Source organism: Cyprinodon tularosa, unplaced genomic scaffold, assembly GCF_016077235.1.
Source record: "Cyprinodon tularosa strain WSP-4 unplaced genomic scaffold, ASM1607723v1 ctg821, whole genome shotgun sequence".
Classification (NCBI taxonomy): Eukaryota; Metazoa; Chordata; class Actinopteri; order Cyprinodontiformes; family Cyprinodontidae; genus Cyprinodon; species Cyprinodon tularosa.
Genome location: NW_024039587.1, coordinates 543,678 through 566,518, shown reverse-complemented (window position 1 = coordinate 566,518; position 22,841 = coordinate 543,678). Strand labels below are relative to the sequence as shown.

Sequence of the window (22,841 nt, the reverse complement as noted above, 5' to 3'; positions counted from 1 at the left end):
TATTTTAAGAAATGTGTACTAATTTCTTAATGAGTAAGAGGGACAAAACATTCGCTCCAGTTGTATACTCTGTTGATTGAACAGCATTTTGTTCTACAACCCAATAATCTGACCTAAATGGAAATGTGGCAAGAAGAAAAAAAAATTTTTGATGTTTTGTTCTACATTAAAATAAACATCCTTTGTCTGTGGTTTTGTATGGTAGTGGCTGTGTCATGCTCTGGTATTGTAAACTGGGGTTAAGTCTGATGTTTTTTGTTCGTTTGCAAGACATTGTTTGAAGCTCTCATTGTTTCCCTTCAACTTTTTATCCCTCTAAAAATATATTTTTTAAAAGTGTTAAACTGAGAAATGTTTTTCTTTGTGATATTTGTTATCTTTTTTTATGAAGAATCATTTATCTGGATTATGTCTAAGTCGATTTCTGAGTCCTTGTGTTGATGTACTACATTATTTTTTTAAATTAATCATGTAAACACAGCTTCTCCTTTCGCTGTCTGTTTCAGAGATGCTTATCCGCACCCACTTCCCTGCTTTGGAGGATTTTTGTCTCGTTGTCTGCCATGTCTGCAGTAAAGTGGTGACTCCTCAGGGCATCCTCACACATTACGGTAAGAAAAAAGATAACAAAGGCCAAAATCATAGAATTTTCCTAGATATTAACATCATCAGTGTATTTTCGCGCCACAGGGACGTCCACACTCGCACCCAGATTAATACAATAACTGGTGATTATCACTCCAACCTGTCGTTAACGTAAGCACTCAGAGCGCCACTCGTTTATTCTCTCTAATAGTCGACAGCCGCCTCATTAAAGGTGAGAAACACTAAATAATTTACAGCTGGTTTTATAAACAAGTGTTTTATCTCTATCAAACTAGCTAATCGGTTTGTTTTCCAATGGGGCTTTAATCATTACCGTGGTTCTTTCGGCTAATCTGCCGAAAAGTATTTTAATACTTCAACTGGAAAAATCAGAAGCAAACATGTGGATGGAAAATAATGTTTAAAGAGGAAGTAAGCAACTAGCTCTCAGCTAGATCTGTGTATTTGTTCCTGATACCATTTGATAATTAATGATCCATGTTCTTGAGACTATATATGTGATTTTTCCAGCCGTCATTAAACAAACCTTGTTGGAGCATTTATTAGGTTTGCTTCCTTGCTTCCTGTAGCCACAAACTTTTACGTATCTAGTTCATAAGGGACGTCTCTACCGGAACATCCAGAGACATTTTTAACCATCTTTCGAAAAAAGAAACTGTTAAAGGTCAGTTAGAATTCAGCTCTATTCACCTTTTGATGACCTTTTGGTTCGTTCTTTCTCTGGGCTATAAGTCTATAAGTTTCAGGCAGTTACACTTTCTAGAATCAGTTTTCAGGATTGGAAGGAGGACTTAGTCAGCTTTCCTGATCCCGCTTATCAGTGAATCTCCCACAGCATGATGCTGCCACCACCGAATTTCTGTATTTGGATGATGCATTTAAAGTGGTGAGGAACATATATTTCTCCATAAATGGCAAGATTATTGTTTTTTTATTCTTTTCCACCTGAGCTGTGGATCTCCTCAGAAGTAACAGTGGACCTTTGAGCTGCCTCTCTGATTAATAATCTGTGCTGACCTGTCAATTTAACCTGAAAATTTCTCAGTTAGATGTTGAGAACTGGGGATGTTTTCATTATCAGTTGGCGGGGCTGGATTTTATTTAGTTGGTATTGCAGTAAAATATATTTTAATGCAGTTAGTGACGTTGAAATGATAATTTTGCATCTACTACTTTGTCTCCAACCATCCTTCTCCAACCTCTTGGTAGTGGCGCCACAGGGCGCTCTTGCATCTGTCCGTGAGCCGATCTTAGAGGGGGAAGCTAGCGGAGGGGAGGAGGGCGTTACGCACACGGTCACGCTGAATAAACACATACACAAACAGAGTCTGGACGGCAGAGCCAGCAGAGTCGCACACATCCTCACTTTCTGTTTCTGAGCAGAAGGAGGTCAGCACTATTGTGAGGCACACTCTCAAATAAACTCCTGGCAACCACTGTTGTTCTGTCCCCGCTCCTGCCCCCCTGCAGCCCCTTCTACCCTTGGCAGCGGGTCTTAACCGCACTCATGCACATGTAAACACTCTGCATCTCCCTGCAAAACGAACTATTTTTTATATCATAAACTTCCGACTTCCTTTTTTAAATAACATTAAACTAAATAATGCTTTAGATAACTTACTGCTTTTTAGTTTGTTTAAATGACTATTACATATTAAATGACAACTGAATGGATCACCTGTCTAGATAGCTTTATGATACTTGATGCATTTCCTTCTTTTGTTGCACATCCTCACCAGCACATTCGTTTCCCCACTGGGATTTTGAGTCTAAATGTTTTGTTACCCAAAGAAGCGTCGTATTTGTTTTTGTGTATATTCACTGAGGGCTTAGCTTTCGCGCTTGACCTGCACAGCTGAGCAGCTCTAAAGCTTTAACATCTACACACAGAAGGGAGGAGCAGCCTGGCTGCCTCAGGGCATCGCTGGCTCCATTCTGCCTGCATAGTTTGCTGCTCATCTGGGCTGTATTTGGACTTTGGAGTCATTGCAATAGCTAGACGGTTGCAGATAATCATTGTCATCCATCCACCCTTTATGGCTTTAATCCTTGTAACCTTACCACTGCAGAAATATCCTCCATAAATGGAGTTTTGCATGGAAACAAATAGCAGAGAACAACAGAGAATTGAAACAATGAAGCTTGTTTGAGCTTCCTGTTCATCAGTTTCATCCATTTTTTTTATGGATGTGTTTGATTTAATTTTCCTTAGAGTAAAGCCAGCATCCATATTCTCAGAATCTAAATTTCTCTGTGGGATATAATCTAAATCCCCACCGCTGGCAGTGTTGCTACCACATTCTCTCTTAAGAGATTTCCCTGGAGAAAAAATGTGCAAAGAAATGCTGAAAAATACTTAAACCTCAAAGCCTATTATTGCCTGATCAGGGTGTAAAAGGCACATTTTAGCCGTAATAACTCATGTTTCCCGTGAAGTAAGTTGTAAAAACTATCTGAAACATGAATTTTCTAAGGGCATCCCTTAAGTCATGTTCAAACTGGGTCCTAAGTGCTGCTAGAGACAAGAGAATCCAGTGGTCAGTGCAGATTTCTGCTTTTGTGGACCTACGTTTGAATAAATACGCCTCCATCGCATCTTCCCGATAATTCAATATATTTCCTCCAGTGCAAGTAAGTTGAATAAGCAATGAAAGGGTCATGTTATTGTTTGTGGAAGCGTCTGTCTCTCCTTTCTCTGTGGCTTTATTGAGCTTGGAGGCAGATCAGATCAATTTTGCGCATCTTTTCAGCTTCAGTGTAGCCCTCTTTTAACAAGCGTCGGGCTTCTGAGTGGGAGCTTGTTATAAAAGCTTGTTGTTGTTTGCATCACTTGCCGTTCGAATGTTGGTGGTGAAATTTGCCTTTAACCAAAGAAGCTGTTGGGTTTCGTTTACCGATGAGGGAGTGATGTTCCTAACTTAACAGTTGCTGTTTTGGTTTTGGCTGCATAGTAGCTCTCAGCTGGACCTGAAAAAGCCCACTCCTTATTTTTATCTCAGGGCTGTTTTTAATCATGATAGAAGAGGCGCCTTCTTTGTTTATGTTCAGAAATGTTTTTATTTATTTTTTACCATCATTATCTTTTTATAGCAATATTTCTAAGTTAGCCCTCCATTTTAATAATCAGTTCAGATCTTTTTAGATCAATTTCATCACTATTTTCAATTATCTTCTGCCATGTTTGGGGGTAGCAACTTCTCTGATGTCGGTTAATTGGGTCTGATCCTGCATCCACTTGCTCTGAAGGTCCCTTTTTTTTGCTAACATTACTATTACAACCTACATCAGTTTATTTTTAGTTATTTTGTAGCTTTAGCATTTCAAAAATAACTTGCTACTATAGTGAAAGGTTAAGGATACTATGGTTTGATTAGGAACGTATTAATTTGCTTGATTTTTTAAAAGAAACTTTAACCCCACCGAGCTAAATATCTGATATGATTTAATACTAATGTTGAATTAAACATTTATTCTAAGTGCTTACATACATGTATCTAATTTAGCTATTGTTCACCGCACATGGGAAAACCAGAGCCATTTCAATGTATAATGCATACACAATATTTAATTATCTTTTTTATTCATTTATTTCATTCAGATATGTATCAATATCGTTTTTACATGTCGGATTGTGGCTCATTTTATAAATAAACCACTAAGAAAAAAAATAAGGTTTCTATTATTATTGATGTGGTAATGACATTTTTAGTCATTTACAGATTTTTTGAAATGATCAACTAGTAAAACTATATATGTATGTAGTTAGCTATACAGTTTTTAGCTCTATTTAGCTTTAGTTATAGAAATATTTCTCTCAGTATTTAAAGAAATTAGGGACTCTGGTAGTGTTTATCTACTCATAAATTGTTTTTTTTTAAGTTTCAATACTTTATTGAAATTTAGAATATCCAATTTAATGCTGAGATGTATGACCTGATTTGTGGGGTTTGTAATAACCAAAAAAGCTTTTTTTTTGTTAAATAGAGCTAAAGAAACCTAAGGGACCTAAAACCGATTATTGTGGTTTTCTATATTTTCAGACCTTTTAAAAAAGAGACTTTTCAGACCTAAATTACTTCTCCTTTTTTTTTTTTTTTTTTTTTAAAGCTAACTGCAGTGGTTTCTTTTATGATCTTATTCCAAATTTCAAAGCTCTACGTAAGCATCTAAAATAGGGGAATATGTCGCGGCCACAAGTTTCTGTTATTTTAGTTATTGAGTATTCTGTCTGTAATTTTCTCTTGACAAATTGATTAATGGAGTAAAGACACATTCTACTGCTTTTTATTTGAGCTTACACTATAACTAAACTATATATTTAATATATATAGTTTAATATATATATATATATGTACATATACACAGACAGTGACTTGTCTGTATACTTCAGTTAATGATCATTAGATTACTAAATTATTGATTTAAGATTAATCACGATGAATAATTTTTAAATTTTTCAGCTCTTGTATATACCTTATAATAACATTTTTATGCTGCTCACAAACAGTAAATAAGATAATAATTGTGAAAAAAAAAAGTTTCCTTTAGTATAATCCTTGCTAATTATGCAGCAGAAATGTATCCAATAATTGTTTTTTAATGTTATGTTCATATTGAAATTTGGGCAATTAAATTCATATTCTTAATATTTGTTTGCTAGAAAATTACTTTTTAGGCTCCCATTGATGAATTAATATATTCCTAATGAAGGAGGTTTTGTTTTTACTCTACTCTAAATTTGTTTTCTGTGTTTATTCAACAATAATTTATTTGCATCCACTTAAAGATTCTTTTCTGCCACTGAAGAATCTGTTTCCATTCAGATATTTGTTGTGTAAACCAGCATAATAACTGTGTTATTAGTTTATATAGACTATAGTGGTGTTTATAAGTCTGCAGCTGTAGTCAATTATCACTCCCAGGCTTATTTCTCTGGAGATTATTCAGATGTCTCTTATTTTCTTATGTTTCTGTGTCTTCTCCTTTCTGAACACAAACAAACTCATCTGAGCTCTGAGAGCCTACTTCCTTATTCTTTTGGCTCCACCCACGGGATGAATCGGAGGCCAATCAGCAAGCAGCTGGCCTGACAGCATGGCCATAACAACCAGCAACAAGCAGGAGAGAGTAGCAGGGATGGCGCCCTTGTGGTTGACAGGCTTGTTGACCTTGCCAGGAGATTGTCTGTGTATGTGACTCATGATGGGTTGCTTCTGGTTTTTCCTCAGTTTTAGTTTGAGTGGGAAAACATTGACTTTATTTATTTCTTGCAGTATACAGGACTACTTTTTGGAGAACTTTTAGACTACATTTATAACTTTTAAGCGTATTCTTCAATTAAATTTGCCGTAATGTTAACTTTTTGTCTTTGATACTTGAGAAAATTTCCCCCAAAAATATTTTGATTGCTAATGATTTCAAGTTTAAAAGCTTATACCTTTAAAGCTCACTGAAAATCAATGTTTTTATTCTTAAAAATGACACCAAATGTAACAATAGGTGCTGAAAGCAGAGTATAAATGTGGCCGCCTCCAGTTCATCCGTCAGTTGTTTGTTTCTTCTGCTGCTTTGTCAAAAAGCAGAATTGACTGAAATGGTGCGAATCCAACGTGTGAAATGTAAAGGAACATGTGAGCAAACGTGTGAAACGAATACTGCATACCAGTAAATGCGAGTGTGGACTTTCACCCTGCTATTCTGAATACAGCAGCCTCCACTGGTTTCCTGCCTCCACTGGTTTATTTACACACCTGTCACACATAGAAACACGATGCACAAAAATGATCCTGCAAAAAATGAAACTGTATTGTGGAACTGATGGGTAGATGAATCCTAAATTCTGCTGTTTTTCCTGCTAAATTAGGATTATATACTTAATTACATGAGATGATGCTAAGATTCGACGTAGGATGTACTCAGCTCTTAACAAGCAGAGTCCTATGCCTTGTGCTTCTACCTGAAAAATCAATAATTGTGACTCTAAAGCAAGAAGAGATGCTTTTATTAGCATTTGGACTCAGTGAAAGAAAACAGAGCCAACCTCAGTCTGAAGATAAGAGTATCTGCTGCCTGATACGTCTTAAAGATTAGTGAAAAGGGTTACAGTCATCTAAAAAATGTTCTGAACATATTGGAAAGAAGAGATGCTTTATTTATTAAAAGCATTAGTATTTTGAAGGTTTGGAGCCAAGTAGTTTGATTTGCTCCTGACTGTTGAAGTAAGAGGAAATACCGCTGTTCGATTCAGAAAGCTCTTACGTTTCCAAAAGGAGGATTATAGCAGCTTGTGAGTCGGTTAAAGGACTAAAAGGTCTCATAAGAATGAAAAACACAAAATAATCAGCGACACGGAATCCGAGCAAGTTTGCCACAAATCTGGCTGCAGGTGGTTAAATGCCCAATGCTATATGATCAGAGAAACTACAGCGGGTTCTTGCCTCGGATTATATTAAAAGTGTCTACCTCTACGATGATAATAATTAAAAAACAGAAGCTGCCTAGCATCAAACAATGCATTATGATGGTCGCTGCTACACTCCTCAAAATCTTGAGACTAGGAAAGAAAATCTTAGGTCTTTAGATTCAAAAAGAAAATACAGACACGTGAGAAAAGTAGAGCAGGCTATGTGGTTTCAGCCGTTTTCCCTTGTAACACCGCAGCCCAGTAAACCTGTTTGACAACAGACATCTACAAACACTAGGAGCTCTACCTTCCTGCAGTTTCACCTAGCCTTAATACCATTAAATATTATTATTTATGTTAGTAATGAATCAATAAGTACAAGTGGGTTTTTTCACTTTTTTCTCACAAGTGATTTTATCACAAGTATAGTTCTTATTTTAGGGATTCAATCCAGAGCTGCGACTAACGATTAATTATTTTGCTTAATGATCAAAGGTTCCTTAAAGAATTTTTTTTTACCAAATTAAATGTTTTCACTTGAGGAGTTCTGGATTCAACATATTGATGGACGTTAAAGGTTATTTTTATCTTAAATAAAACATTTTTCCACATTTTTTTTAAATGTATGATTACTGCTCTAAGTTGGTTGCTCTGTCCGCTAAAAGCATGTTTTACAATCTCTATACTCCATTTAACGTTTCATCAAACACTGAAATATTTGATTGCTTCAATAATTATCAAATTTTAAGATTAGATTAAGCTGTCTTAAATGTCATTTATAAAACATTTCCTATTATATTACTTTTTGCTTCATACTCCTGTTCCTTCTTTTGCATTTTGAAGCTTAGATCACAACCTGGTTGGGGGTAGTTTGAATTTTTGCGATGGTCTTTATTTTTTAAGCAGAAGTATTCGCAAACCCAACAAAAACATTAAAAGCAGCTGAACTGAACATTCCAGTGTAAGGAACTGTGAATGCTGGATTAAACCTAGAGAGTTTGGACTTTTTCATGCTCCCAACTTTTTAGGAACATTTTAGGGAGTGCCCCTTCCTTCCTTCTCCTACATCAAGGTGTCAGCCAGGTGCCTAAAGAAAGACAAGGATGAGAGAGTTTAATCTATGATCCAGATCTTCTTGTCCAATCAGTCAAAGATCTCTGCCAAAACGTGCTTCTGAACCTTGTGGACAACCTTCCCAGAAGAGTTGAAGCCGTTAGAGCTGCAAAGGGAGAACTGACACCACATTAAAACCTATGGAATAGGAAACCGAACCAGCTGTTTGAAAAGATCTCTAAGGAAGAAATGTTTGAAAATGATTCCCACTGTTCAGTATGGTGGATAACCCATGATGCAGTGGGGCCTAATTATCTTTAACTGCCATTCAGGGCCTTGTAGTAGAATGCGCTGATTTTTATCACCAGGCAGGAAATTCACCCTCAACGGTTTAATTCGCACCGTTTTTTACCTGATTTCTATATTTTGATATTATTTGCCTAAAATACACTTTGTGTGTAGTTTTTTCTTTCTTTTTTTTTTTTTTTCTTTTTTAGGTTCACAGAGGTCCCCACCCCCCCCCCCCCTAACTTTATTGCTGAGCATTTACAACATCTTCACCCCTCTGTTTTCATTCAGGTAGCTGGGGTATAGTTTCCCTGTGAGACAGACACAGAGAGAGACAGTCCTGGACCACACACTCCCAACCCCCTACCCACCCTGCTCCCACAAAGACATGCATAGCAAAAACCGTAAGTTAAGCTCCTCTCCTCTCCTCAGTCCCCCTAAATCCTCCACCCGCACACCGACAGACTTGTGATTAGTTATATTTCCCCCCCTCCGACTCTTTCTGGGCCGTTTAAGCTCAAAGATTCTGATCAGATTTGGTTCAAAAGGGATTCATCATTGTGGGCTTTAGTTTGATTTTCATTAGTAAGGTGGCATTCATCAGACGAACATATTTATGATAGCGGTGGGCATGTTGCTAATTAGAGAAAAGTGAAGAAAGTTGAATTGGAAACAGTTTTCAGGAACAACACAGTTCTGCTCTCTGCTGTGCTACAAAAGCAGCCATCTGGATGGAAATCGGCAATAAAGACATTACAATTCTTTCAGTTTTATTTAGTTGTTGCTTGTTAATAGAGAAGAAAAATGTATTCCTATTGAACCTAATAGGTTTGCATGATTGCAGTGCCATGCAAAGGTGGGCATATATGAGATAACTGTGAATACAAACATATGCGTAGGTGTCGAAAGTCCTGCAAATGTATTTGTTCCTGGTTTCTAACTCATACATGCATGTGACGACTCATGTTTCATATGTGACAATACAAGTTTACACTTTTGCAACAATATAATTACACACTACATATTTAGGTACAGATCAAAAACGTATGTTTGTATGGCTGTAGATTTACTCTTGTGAATTTGCGATTTATTCTCATAAATGTATGAGTTTTCAACTCAGATTTTTACAAATGAAACACCTGATGTCACGTGTACATATTTGTTCACAACAAGGAACAAATGCAAATCTTGAATTAACATTTATTGGCTTACATTTAAACAAGTAAACACCTACATATATGTTTTAATTGGCAGCCATCTTCCTCCGTATTCATGCCCCTTGAACTTTCTGTGTTTCAATATTTTGCTACATTACAACCGTAATATCTTCTATGGACAAATTCAAAGTAGTACAACATTTTAAAGCAAGTGACGTTAAACAGAGTTTTTATTTTTTGGGAAGGTGACCATCCGAAACATTAGGGATGTCTTTGATTTTACCGCCCTTTACTTTGATACCCCTAATTAAACTTTAGGAGACTTGTTTATCCTCCTGTAATTGTTTTAGGTAGGTCTATTCTAGATGCTGACTCCTTTTGTACATTTGTTTCAGTAAAAGAGTAAGACGCATTCAGGTTGAAGAGAAAGCATCTGTAAACTTATTTTATTTAGTTTCTCAGTTAGACTTTGACTAGGCCATTTAATATGTGGATGTGCCTTAATCTGATCCAGGTCAGTTGCTGTCCTGTTATCCTAATAGTGATCCTATAATGACCTCAGCTGGTATGTTGTCTTCTTAGTTTTATTTTGAGTGTCAGAGTAAAGGGGGTTGATGCAGAATCATTCCACACAATGAGTCAGAATATGTAAGAAGTCAAATGGCTATGAATATTTCTTCCATAGCTCTCAATAATCAGCGTCTGATCAGTGTTTACCTTATATTTTTCATTTCTCTGTACAACTTCATGTTAAGTTTTTTTTTTTTTTTTCTCTTCTCGTCGTGTTTTAGAGAAGCGACACAGCTCCCCGATCCCCTCCAGGAGCCCGCTCGTTCCCATGAAGCCCAAAGCGCCTGCCGTGGCCCCCAGCCCAGGGGACACGCTTGCATTCAGGGTCCCCAAAGATTACCCTCACTCCCGCTTCAACAAGGCACCGCTCGCCGTCTACCCACCAAAGGGGGCGCGGAACAAGACCTGGTTTGTGCATGCTTCCTTTATTTATTTATTTTTTTGTATGATTTCAGTGTGAGTCACTCTGACTTTTTAGAACAGGCACCTTTTGCTCCTTCTAAATGACACATTTTCCTGTATTTTAATGCTGGTTCCAACGTCTCCTTTCCCCCTCCCAGCGTATCGTTACCTGTCGTCAGCTTGGAGAAGATGCCCTGTCTGAACCGAGCAGACTCGGCATCGCACGTGCGCCTCAACTCCTCCTCCTCTTCATCCTCATCCACGCTCTCTCCGCTAAAATCGCCCTCCTTCGCCCCACCAGCCTCCCAGCGCTCCAACGAAAAGCTCGTCAACGGCCGCCCCAGCGGCGGCCCCTCAACACCGCGTTCCATCACGCCTCCCTCCTCCCTGGATAGGCGGCCGAGCCCCGCGCGATCCCCCCTAGAGAGACGGGGGTCGTCAACGCCGTCGCCCTCCCCTATGGACAGGAAGCCCTCCCTCTCGCCGTCGCCCTCTCACAGATCCGTTGCTCTGCCAACGTTGTCGTCGCTCTCGCCCATGGAGAAGAAGCAACAAAACGGCGCTAAGGCGCCTGCTAGGCCGCACAAGAGAGTCTCAGGTGAGTCAATATGGAGTTAAAATTAGCTTCAACTTTTTAAATAAGTTTAGAAAAATTTGATTAACATTTCTGTTTATCTCTTAATGTAAAATTAGGACAGTGATGCAGCTAATGGTGGTATTTTTAATCTCTCTGATATACTGCTATAAAAGCTGTTTATCTAAAGAACCCCCCCAACTACCGTATCTCCACATATTTATCAGCTTATGATTCTGCACCTCCTCCTTGTTTTCTCTGACATTTTAACACTCTGAGGAGTATTTCCTACATTCTCTCCTCTCCTGTCTGCTTGTTTTGCTCTTTATCAGGCTCCTCCGTCTAGTCAGTGTAAACTGTGTGTGTGAGTGAGAGCATGTGAGTTTGTTGATATCTCTGGTTTGCTGCTGCACAGATCTGACCTGTTGTCCGGTGCAGCAAACACAGAAAGATTACGGGGATTATAAAACAGGCCAGGACAAGATTACAGCCTTCTCGGAGCAACAGTTTAAGATTGGCCAGTTAGTTTGTGCAGAGAAACATAACTTATTTGTAGGCTTTGAAAGCAGATAGGAGCTTTAGGCTGTAAAAGCATTGATGCACATTTGCATCAAAGTCATTCCAAACAAAAAAAATAATAAATCAGCATTTTATTTGTCCATAATTTGCACGTTTTAAAAAAAAAACTTTGCAAACCTAACCATGTTTTTAGCTTTGGTTATGCTTAATGACACGGTCCATGTATCTCTGCATCTACATCTCTGTATTCTATTTGAATAGACTGAATTAAACACGTGTGAGATTTATGGAGATGTGATACTTTCAGAATCAGCATCTCTCTGAAATTATGCTTTGGAAGCCATTACTCCCTTTTACGCTAAAGTACGATATGTTGACATTGTTCTTGAGAAGAACTCCCCTTCTAAAATGAAGCTAAACAGAATTACAGAGGTGTTTTTTTTACAAAAAGGGTCAAGAGAGGTTTACAAAGTTGGCACCATCTGTGTCGTCTGCTTTTTTTACATGTAGAAACATTCATTTTTAATTTTCAGATCACTAAAAATGATGATTGGAGTTGGATCCAAAAGTTTTGGGCAACTGTTTAAAATTCAACCACACACGCACACAAACATAGTTATCACTTTCACAGTGCCTAGCTATGTGTGTGTGAGGTTGGACAGGGCCATAACCCGCAACGGATTGGTCCATTTAAAGGAATTATATGCCAATCAAATTGTTAGAGAAGGTAAAATGTATATAGATTCAGGTGACCAAGACTGACAGTCGTTCCAGCCAATCAGAGCCAGCCAAAAACCGTCTGTTAGCTTGATCACTCTCCTGGATTGGAGGCTTTTAAAGGCTACTTCATGATGCTAAAGACCTGCGGATACGCCCAAAGTGTTTTTATCTTTTGCAATAGAGATTACTCTGAACCAAACACATGTGGATTTACCCATAATACAGTTTTCATGGAGAAGCAGCAAAGGTAAGAGATACTCTAACCGCTAGTTTCAGGCTCAGCGGTTTCATCTCTTGCTGTTTAATGGCCTGTATCTCTGCAATGCTTTGGTTTAGAGGAAAGTGAAGCACATGACTCGATTCTACCGAGACTCAACTTTCATTTGATGTGTATATTGTGGTGGGCCGATGCAGGTTTGTGGCTGTGGAGACAGAAGATCTATTGGGCCGTGTATTTACATTTTACATCTCTAATGTCATTTGAGTATAACTTTAGTTGTGTTTTGCACATTTTAAAAAGGTTTGTAGCCTAGATTCTACCTAGATTCTAGATTCCATCTACCGTAGATGATACTTTGCAGTTCCTTGTGATGAATGCATCGTTTATCATGCATTATTACAAACAGCCTAAAGTTTCTTTATCACTGGCTTTATCACTGTTGTTGTCGTGTTTGAGCCTTGTTCCAAATAAGTCATTTTTTTTTACTTTTTCTTGTTCTTACTAGTTTTTTGCACAAGGTAAGCTTTAAAAACCTGAAACCAACGCTATAGATAAGCTCACCTAGCTGACGTGGAGATGCTCTGACATCTTAAATGCATTTTTAATTAGCTTTGTTACTTTGCTGCCCATTATACACAATATATTTTGGCAGTCATTGACACACAGAAAACAAAGTCAAAGCAGTCAGATTTGTTGAAAGTATAGTTTTTATTCTTTCTTCCTCAATCAGGATCCTGTCAGCCCGCCAAGATGTCCTGTCAGAACAATTAGTCACCGCATGAATCACTTGCTCAGGTTGATTCGTTTGATGCTGAAAGTGCACTCCGCTTTCTCACGCAGAATCCTAGAATCTGGCCTCTAAAACTAATTCTGAACGACTGAAACAAACAAGGTTGATAGGGATGATTTGCACGAGTAGGAAAGCACAATCCACCATCATAAAGAGCTGAATTAGCTCAGTCAGAGAGCTGGAGAACTTTCTCTTGCATCTAATGAGATTTGGTATATGAAAGGAGAAATGAAGCAGTGATGCCTTTTTTTTCCTATTTAATGTAATGTGTGTCTGTGTATTTTACAGGGAGAGTCTTTGATCCTGACAAGCACTGCGGAGTGCCCGACCCTGAGACTAAACGTTCCTGCACGCGCTCTCTCACCTGCAAGGTAACACAACCCCACAATCACTCCCCCGTCTTCTTTTACACACCCCTCTCTGGGAAAAGGAAGCAGCTAAGCTCTCCAGCCCTCGTCGCTACGGCTCCTGCGCTTTCCAGCATTACAGGGTTCTCGCTTCTCTTGATGAAGTAATTATAGATGTGAGATGAGGCGACATCATCGTTTAGCTGTAATACTCTAGAACTGCCCTTTAATTACCTCCACCAAGCTTTACTAATCTTTCTCAAACATACTGGTTATTAAGTAATTAAAGAGCCATCATGTTAGTGTCTTTGGGTATTTTATTTTATTTTTTTAAAGAAAGGATTTTATTTTATTATTTTTCCGGACATGTTGTTCCTGCCTTGGCTGTAGGGATTTATTTAGAGGATCAAAGTAAAGGGGTTGAAGACTAATGTCTTTTTCAGATTTCTTTAGTCCTTAATAAAACGTTTTAAACAAAGTGCTGCTGCCTTATTTCAGATCTACCATAAAATCGGCAATTACAAAGTTATATTGGTAGTTAAGGTTATAAAATGTGAATATTTTGTGAGGCTTAAGGATAAGTAGTGATCCAGCGTTGTCACAGATTAGACCTTTGATGTTTGAGGATGGTGTTCATTTTGAAAAAGGTAAAATGAATGAAATCGCTGCTCCGTTGCAGATCTTTCAGCCTCAATTTGGAGCTTCTTTATAAAAATGAACTCTGAATTCTTCGCTTAGCACCTGTTATTTAATTAAATCATAAATACTTTCTTAATATCCAAGGGAAATTAAATGTTGGAGTAACTCTAAGGTTATTTTGCTGTCATGAGATCTTTTTACCTGAATTATGGTTATGTTTGAATTTATGGTTGTCACCTAGAAGTTCCTAATGAGTTTTAACAGAGGAAGTATTTTTTAATGAATGAAGCCTTGATTGCAGCCTTTTAAAATTGAGTTTTGTTGTTTTACTTTTTGTTTAGTTGGACTTTATTATGTTTACCGATGATTATTAATATTGAATTATAAGTACATCCTTTAGCCATAACATTTTGATCAAATGTTTTCCTTAACATCTCCCAGTATTTCAAAAAAGGTACCATGATGCTTTTTGATTTAACATGGCTCCTTCCTTCCTTCCTTCCTTCCTTCCTTCCTTCCTTCCTTCCTTCCTTCCTTCCTTCCTTCCTTCCTTCCTTCCTTCCTTCCTTCCTTCCTTCCTTCCTTCCTTCCTTCCTTCCTTCCTTCCTTCTGTCCGTTCGTCCTCTCTCCCTTCCGTCCTTCATTCCTACTTCTCTCAGTTCCTTCCTTCCTTCCTTCCTTCCTTCCTTCCTTCCTTCCTTCCTTCTGTCCTTCCCTTCTGTCCTTATTTCCTTCCTCCCTTCCCTCCTTTCTTCCCTCCTTCCTTCCTTCCTTCCTTCCTCCCTCCGTCTTTTCCTTCCTCCCCTCGTTCCTTCTTTCCTACTTCTCTCACTTCTTTCCTCCCTTCCTTCCTTCTTTCCCACTTCTCTCACTTCCTTCCTTCCTTCTTTCCTACTTCTCTCACTTCCTTCCTTCTTTCCTACTTCTCTCACTTCCTTCTTTCCATCTTTCCTACTTCTCTCACTTCCTTCCTTCCTTCCTTCCTTCCTTCCTTCCGTTTGTTCGTCCTCCCTCCCTTTCGTCCTTATTTCCTTCCCTCATTCCTTCCTTCCTTCCTCCCTCCCTCTTTTCCCTCCTTCCTTCCCTCCTTCCTCCCTCCCTCCATCCCCATCATTTTCTTGTTTCTTTCCTTCAATCCCCTTTCACTGCTTCCCTTTCATTTTCCCCACATCATCTTTCCTTCATTCCATCTTTATTGATCTTTAATATTTAGTTTCTTTTTAAAGCAGTGTAAAGGGCTGGAACTGAAAGGTTTTGGAAAGTCTGAAGCTTTTACATGAACACACCTTTACCAGAGGTTCAGATGCTTAAATTTGCTTTACTTCTCTTAGAAACAGCCCTGCTCCTCCAATATGGAAGGGCACTCCTTCGTTCCTATTTAAGCTTCGTTTTTAAAGAACGAATCAAGTTATTTATTCTTAATCTCGGTTAATAATGATGCAAATTTTCAAAACTTGAATAAAAAAAATAAATAAATAAAATGCTTGTGTGGTAGATCTGGTTTAATTTAATAAAGGAAGATTTAAACACAAGTGCAGAACTTGAAGATTTAGCTGTGGTGGAGTTGAAATCAGGATTTTCATCACTAAGCAGATTTAATTTGCAGTTATATGCTGCATTAAATCCACATCAGCAGCATTATTAAAGAAAAACTCAATGGGGCTGTTCTAGTCGCACCATAAGTCATTTTTACAAAAACTTCAGCCTGGCTGCTGGGCTCCTTCTGCCGTCAGCAGCGCTTATGAAGAGCAGGGAAGAAGGTGTATTGTTTCTGTGCATCAGTTGGGTTCTAACTACAGCTTCTGAGATGCTGAACATGATGAAGAACCTGCCTAACCTACCCTGAAACCTAGAGGTCCAGTTAGTCTTCCTGTATGTCCTAATACATTTCTGAGCTGTAGTCTGATTATTCTTTTAAACATTTAAACACCAATAGTTTTTGTCGATTCCTGCATGTTTGAAAAGCTGAGGGTTTAGCAAAGAGTTATTTTTACTCCACTGAACTAATTCATTTGACCCCTCTTTGACAACAAGGGTTTGAACCTGCCAGCTAACAGACCAGTTTTGGGTCATCTGAGTAATTGCGATTAAAATTTTTAATCTGCAAACAGCCTTATTTTTAAACCTAATCTCTAAGGGCTCCACTGTAGAGAACACGCTAAATTCAGCTCTGTTGTTAGTGAGTTCTATCAATAGAGGGTGGAATGATTTGAATAGAAGTAAACTTTTATATTAAGCAGGACCTCTTCCATATAAATGGACTGACTTTTAGAAAATTCTAGCCTCCTGCCAGACGTCCGTCTCACCTGGAGTCATCAGCGTTCTGCTGTCGACTTTGCTCACATAGGATGAACATGAAGACAAAGTGCTCCCTAAGCTCTCTGCTCAGATTTAAATTGGTCAAGCTGTGACATTCTTATTCTGCGGTCTGGATCGTTAGAAGTGTGATTTATGAACCTCCCGTACCAGTTTAAAGATCCTCTCTCACTTTCAGTACTTTTTTTGAAGAACCACAAAAAAATCTGCCTTATTTTTTCCTGGAACAGTTTTCATGAGCTTTCATATGCCAAAATTATCCGTATTAAGACAATAAAAGACTTAAAATATTTTAGTTGGAGTGCAATGAATCTAAAATATATGAATTTTCAAGTTTTATCATTACATTATTGAAAATCATTAACTTTATCTCAATATGCTAATATTTTGAGAAGGACCTGTATATTGGTGGATGTCATCAAATACATCTCCATAGAAAAATAGTTATAATTAAGCTGCAAAGATATGTAGCATTCATGTTGCTGGATGTTACCTGAATGCTTTTTACCCCAAAGAACCAAAAGTATTTTTACGGTAACCTTTGCTGTCCTGGTTGTGCTACAGACTCACTCGTTAACCCAGCGCCGCGCCGTGCCCGGCCGAAGCAGGCTTTTCGACGAGCTCTTAGCCGAGCACAAGGGCCTGGCTAAGGAGAGGGAGGCTCTGAAGGAGAAGGAGAGGGAAGCGGCGCTCAGGGGGAAGGAAGGATGCAGTCAGAGCAATGCAGCTCCAGAAACGCCGAGTCCCAGCAAAACCTACTGCCCCGCTGAAAGACCGCTCTCCTCGTTGAAGCTGCGGCTCGCCAATGCACACATACCAAGGTAAAGCTGCTTATCATTTATTTATTACTGCATTTAATGATGCCAAAGCTCAATTTAAACCTCCAAAAATGTTTGATCATAAGATCAATAGCAAATACATGTATAGATAGGCGGTGTCCTATACAGTAATAGGGGAGATGTCCCTCAGACAGTCACTGATCCCCTTCCAGACAGAGGTTATGCCACAAAAAGTAATAGCTAGCTTTTATTGAGGTACTATGTTGCTGTTTGTTTTGAATAAACCCCTCCTAATACAGTCTAATGTAATAATCACACCCACACTGGAAGGTTTATTGTCTGTGCTGCTTGTTATATTGAGCAGAATCTGCCCATGTGGAAAGGAAACCAACCAGAATGGTACTAAAGTATGTTACCGAGAAGAAGATGTTGCGTTACCATGTTTTACCACCAGGGGTTGCTGTAAAGTTCAAACAAGTAAAAAGAAAGAGAGGGAAAAGTGTTAATTTATCAATGTCGGGGTACTAACTCTTCCCCCTCTCCTGTCATCCGATGCTTCGTCTCCAGAGTTCTGGTTGGCTCCTCTTCCATCTCCAGTTCGAGTCCTCTGCCTCCAGCAGTGCCTCCTGCCGTAGTTCCTGTCGCCGATCCGTCTTCTAACAGCTGGGGGAACGCAGCAGGGGACAGCAGCCGACTCTCCAGCGACGAGGGAGACCCAGAGAGTCCAGATGACACTGACAGACCCTTGTTGCATTACTCCAGTCATCATCCGCGGCCTTTAGGGGTAAATATTTAGACAATGGATTCCGATATTAGGTTGAAACCTCCCTTTAGATCCAAAGTTTGTTTAATGTCTTTCTGAATTCTGCTTTTTAGGCATTAATTCTTCCATTTTTTTAGCTTTTTTTTCTATTTCCATCCATTTATCTCTACTTACTTGCCTTAGGGTGTCAGGTTGCTCCTTTAACCAGGTTCTCCTGTGTCTCCGTGCAGTTGTGCGTCTTCAGCAGCCGGCTTATGGGACAGGGCTACTATGTGTTCGACAGGCGATGGGTCAGAATGAGGCTGGCCCTGCAGACTATGGTGGAGAAACACCTCAACGCCCAAATGTGGAGGCGAGTGTTCAACGTGACTTAATGCCTCATTTTGTGTTGCGTCACAATTTAATATGTTGATTCAGTGATAAAGTTTTTAAGAAGTGTGAAAAACATCTCAAGGCTACTTAATATGGCCGTATTATCACTCTGGAACAAATATTTCTGGGTGCCCATTTTTTAAAGGATTTGTGTATTTCAGGAAGGTGCCTCTTGCCGCTGAGAGCCTTCCCTCCCTCTCCACATCTAGTACCTCCTTGGTTACGGCACAGCAGGCTCCTTCTTCCACCCCCATCGCCTCTCCTGTCCCTTCCTCACCCTCTAACACGCTCACCTACACCGCCACGTTCCCTCAGTCGGCATCGGCAGCTGGAGTGTTCAACGTCAGAGACTCCGCGCAGTCCCACAGCCCGGCTTTTACACAGGGAAAAGCCCGCAACGGCTCCCACAAAGCCAGCCGGCCATCCAAAGACGCAAGCGTCCCCTCGGCGGGCCAGAAAAAGAGAAAGAACTCTTCCCACTCTTCGTCGTCCTTCTCATCTTCCTCGTTTCAGACAGTAGATGTCCACAAAAGGAACGGCAGCCGTTTTCACCCGACGCTACCAGGCTATGGGATAGCCAGGAGTTCCCCAGCCAAGAATAAGGGACCTCAAGGGGGGAATGGGCGTCTGAGCAGCTCTGATAACTGGCTGTCCAGAGCAGATGGGTCACAAGGCATCAACACACAGAACTGGTAGGTCTCTGTATGTTTATAGATAATTAGAAAGTTAAGATTTCAGCTTAGCTTTATTTAAGCTCCCTATATAGATTAGTGAACGATTTGCACACACCTAAAAGTCCTTTTCTTACATCTTTTCTTTAAGCCATAGATTGCAGAGTAGATCAAAAGAATCACATCAAATAAATATGAGAATTTATGCAGTTATATGGCCCTTATAAGAAATGATTCATGTTTTCCCTGAGAGATGATTACTGTTTTGTTTTGGTGTTTGTCTTTTCTTGTCAAAAAATACTCATTTAAGAGAATTTTATAAAGTTATTTACAGAAATTGAGAGCAGATATGCAGTATAAAATGACAAAACCCAAAACATTCACTAATTTTATCACTTTGTTGTGTAGAAAAGCAGTTAATTGTTAAAATTTCCAGTAAGTTAAGAGTGAATATTAAATCTGTGTTAGGGATGGGGATCGAAACCCGGTTCCATCAAGGACCCGGTTCCACTTTTTTCAAAACCCGAAAATCAATAACGTTTGGGCTTATCGATACCACTATCGAGTCTGGTCTTTTTTTTTTTTCTCCCGGGTGTCCTGTAACATACTTGTGTGTCCCTCGAGTCGCGTCACAGCATTTAAATCTAATCAATCCAATCACTGCAGCATGTCATCCAATGTTTTGGAATGATATTGTAAGCAAACAGATATTAAAAGTAAAACAAGTGAAGTCTGGCACCTAACTTTGCTCGCGACTCGAGAATGAATGAACGGAAAAGACTTCTCCTCCTCCTCCTACGGCTGCCGCCGCACCACAGTCGGGCCCGTCTTAATCATCCACTCAGAGTACCACTGGTGAGCGTGCACACAGACTTTGTAGCTTGTCCGGTCAGTTAAAAATAGTAATTGTGAAATCCATCTCGTAATCGGAAGCATACAAGCTAGTTAGCTTGAAAAGTAAATAAAGTTTCAGACGTGCTGCGTGATGATGTGTTCAGATTGGCTCAGTAAAACGACAATTAGGTTATCATGATGCGTTCAAGTGTAACGTAAAGAAAACGGGAAATTTAGTTTTTGGCGAGAAACATGAGTAATACAGTTGTATATTGCTCTAACTATTTTAGAATATATAATTAAACTACTGATGCCAACATTTATTAAAAATTACATTTAATTTAAAATACAATTATTTATTTGCTAAATATTTTCCTAATCACTAAAAACATGATGAAAAGTGACAGTAGACAATACATTAACCAACAATTGTGAAAATATATTCTAGTTAGTTTTTTGTCATTTCGAAGTGGCCTATTACATTAGCCATGTTTATTGAAGGCTAGAAACGTTGTTGTTATGCTCACCTGTTAATCAATAAAAGCAATACCAGTTCTGTTAAAAAAATTTTGTTGCATCGTCTTTCCACCAAATAACAGAAAAGTATCGATAGTGGTATCGATAAAGACTCGGATCGATAAGGAGTATCGATAAAGGTATCAATATCAATAAATATTAACGATCCCCATCCCTAATCTGTGTATAGATAAAGATAAGAAAACTTTTTCTTTTTTAGGATCGCGGTGACAAGGTATTTTTCCAAGAAAAGAAAAAAACTTTACAAAAAGAAGAAAACAGTTTTAGTATTTAGACTTTAAGCTGAAAGGAATGAAGAAACGTGGACATTTATCCTCCCTAAATTTTGTGAATTTCTTTTTTTAAACATAGATGAGAGAAATATTTTTAATTTTAGATCTTGGCCTTCCTATGTCTGTTTTTAAATGTTGTTTAAGGTGCAAAATGTTTTGAATACTTTTTGTTTTCTTTTTTTTCAGTTTAACATTATAATGAATCATTCTATATCTTTTTTTTGTTCCTTTTTTTGCTCCTGTTAGTCGTGAACTTGGCACCAGCAGCATCACCTTCACAAACAGGGAACCGGCCTCAGCCCCACACCAGCCTATGGCTCCCCCCACTGGACCCTTAGCTTATGGCGGAGGAGCAGAAGGGAGGAAGAGGAGGAGTCCCAGCTCCTATAAAGGGAAAGCCAGCAAACTGAGCCGACCAGGCGGACTAGAAAGCCTCTTTGGTGAAGGAAACGACGGTGGGGGGATCTTGGCGTTGGGGCACGAGTCGCCCAGACAGGTGGGTGCTTGTTAGGCTGTATGACCTGATGCTACAGTTATTGGTTTAGTTTATTATTGAAGCTCAGGTGAATGACGAGTTTGTGTCTGTTTCTGCAGGCCAAGTTAAATCACTGACAGAAACCCGTTTGAAGGGCAGAACCTTTGGGCAGCTGTTCAGGCCACCACCATTTGTGACCTTTGACTTCACTCTTCCACTGACCGCACCAATCAGGCCGTTTCATCTCACATGGCTCCTGTTTATCCAAGGATACAGGATCCATTCCTCCACTCCTTCCCCCTCAGCTTGGATCCTTTCGTCCGGAAACTTGATGTGCCTCACTATGGTTGGGGTTTATAGGAACACGTTTTCTTAAAAAACATTGCAAAGGGAATATGCTAACATTAACACCACCACTGTAGAATTTATGGAGAACCCTGAAAAGAGGTGTGTGATTGTTTTCCATCAGACAGAACTACTGTGCCGCTTTGCTGCCCCCACGGACCTTTTCTATTCCCCCTCTCCGTCGTTTGGCTCCGTTTTAGTCTACGAGGAGAGTGATCGCAGCACATTTACCTGGGTTTTAGCCTGTTCTTGCCCCTTTCTTTGTCCACCTCCCTACATTTCCATTTCTGTCCCAGCATGCCTGTGTTCGAAGTGCACTTACTGTCCTGAGCTCCTTGCTGACTCCTTCTGCAACTGTGACATGAAAAAGTCGTGCTCGCACAAAGAGGAGGGGATGGAAGAATCCGTGTTACCAATGATGCCACGTCGATGCGTTGTATTTCAATATAGGATAAAATCTGACTTTATTCAGATCCTTTTTTTTTTTATCTTTCTGGTTTTGATGTTGAAAGAAACAAAAATTCCAGGATAAGCATCCAAAATGGAATTATTACTCTGGTGTTGGATTGCTTCGTTTTATTTTTGTTTTTTTTTGTATAATAATTTATCATTCTTAAATAATGTTTGTTATGGAAGTGACCATTAAGGTTTGAGCTACAGAGACTTTTTCAATATAAAAGATGATAGAATTTCTATGGCATTTTGAAGAAATGTTAAAAGTATTATAGTTCATATTTGTACATATCTGTTGGTATTTTTGTATTTATTAATATTTTTTTTCCCCTTTTACTAAATGAAAACAGAGATATTAACTATTTTACCCCATGCTATCGTAGTCTAACAGTAATAAAGCGATTGGCCTGGTGTCTCACCAAAAAAAAAAAGTTAGATATATTATTTTTCATTTTTTATTCTTCTCCCAGTAGCAATTAAATGCAAATTAATGGGCACAGCCAGGTTCAAATGTTTGGTAGCTGCTGCTTTTTGTATTTTATTTTAATGTAGTTGCTTTTCAAGCTGGAAACAATAAGAGTTTAATTTAAAGAGAAGTTGCATTAAAATTCAAATGGTAAGTAGACTGAATTTATAAAGCACTTGGCCAGGAGCGCGTCCTAATGTGAGGAAGCTGGAATCAAACCACTTATCCAGCACCTAGATTATGTTGCCGTTCACTTTTCTTTATGCAATC

At 38.9% G+C, this 22,841-nt stretch overlaps 1 protein-coding gene across 2 annotated transcripts; it reads left to right on the top strand.

Annotated features, from left to right (window-relative positions):
* Positions 1 to 505: 505 nt before the first annotated feature.
* Positions 506 to 22,605, top strand: atxn7l1 (ataxin 7-like 1). Of its 2 annotated transcripts, none has more exons than XM_038272291.1 (11): positions 506 to 611; positions 8,646 to 8,754; positions 10,299 to 10,485; positions 10,638 to 11,077; positions 13,591 to 13,673; positions 17,169 to 17,425; positions 17,951 to 18,167; positions 18,377 to 18,498; positions 18,680 to 19,210; positions 21,079 to 21,328; positions 21,427 to 22,605. In XM_038272291.1, exons 2-11 carry the CDS (start codon positions 8,739 to 8,741, stop codon positions 21,442 to 21,444), a joined length of 2,121 nt encoding a protein of 706 aa, XP_038128219.1. In that variant the 5' UTR covers positions 506 to 611; positions 8,646 to 8,738; the 3' UTR covers positions 21,445 to 22,605. The 2 variants fall into 2 exon arrangements, with proteins under 2 accessions (XP_038128219.1, XP_038128218.1); XM_038272290.1 differs by having other exon boundaries at positions 8,642 to 8,754.
* The last annotated feature ends 236 nt before the right edge of the window (positions 22,606 to 22,841 follow it).

Bases quoted from the DNA above. Each gene is read 5' to 3' on its own strand.
- atxn7l1 (XM_038272291.1), top strand. The intron at 17,426-17,950 runs GTAAAGCTGCTT...CTTCGTCTCCAG, and splicing joins GCCAATGCACACATACCAAG to AGTTCTGGTTGGCTCCTCTT. The intron at 18,499-18,679 runs GCGAGTGTTCAA...TGTGTATTTCAG, and splicing joins CTCAACGCCCAAATGTGGAG to GAAGGTGCCTCTTGCCGCTG.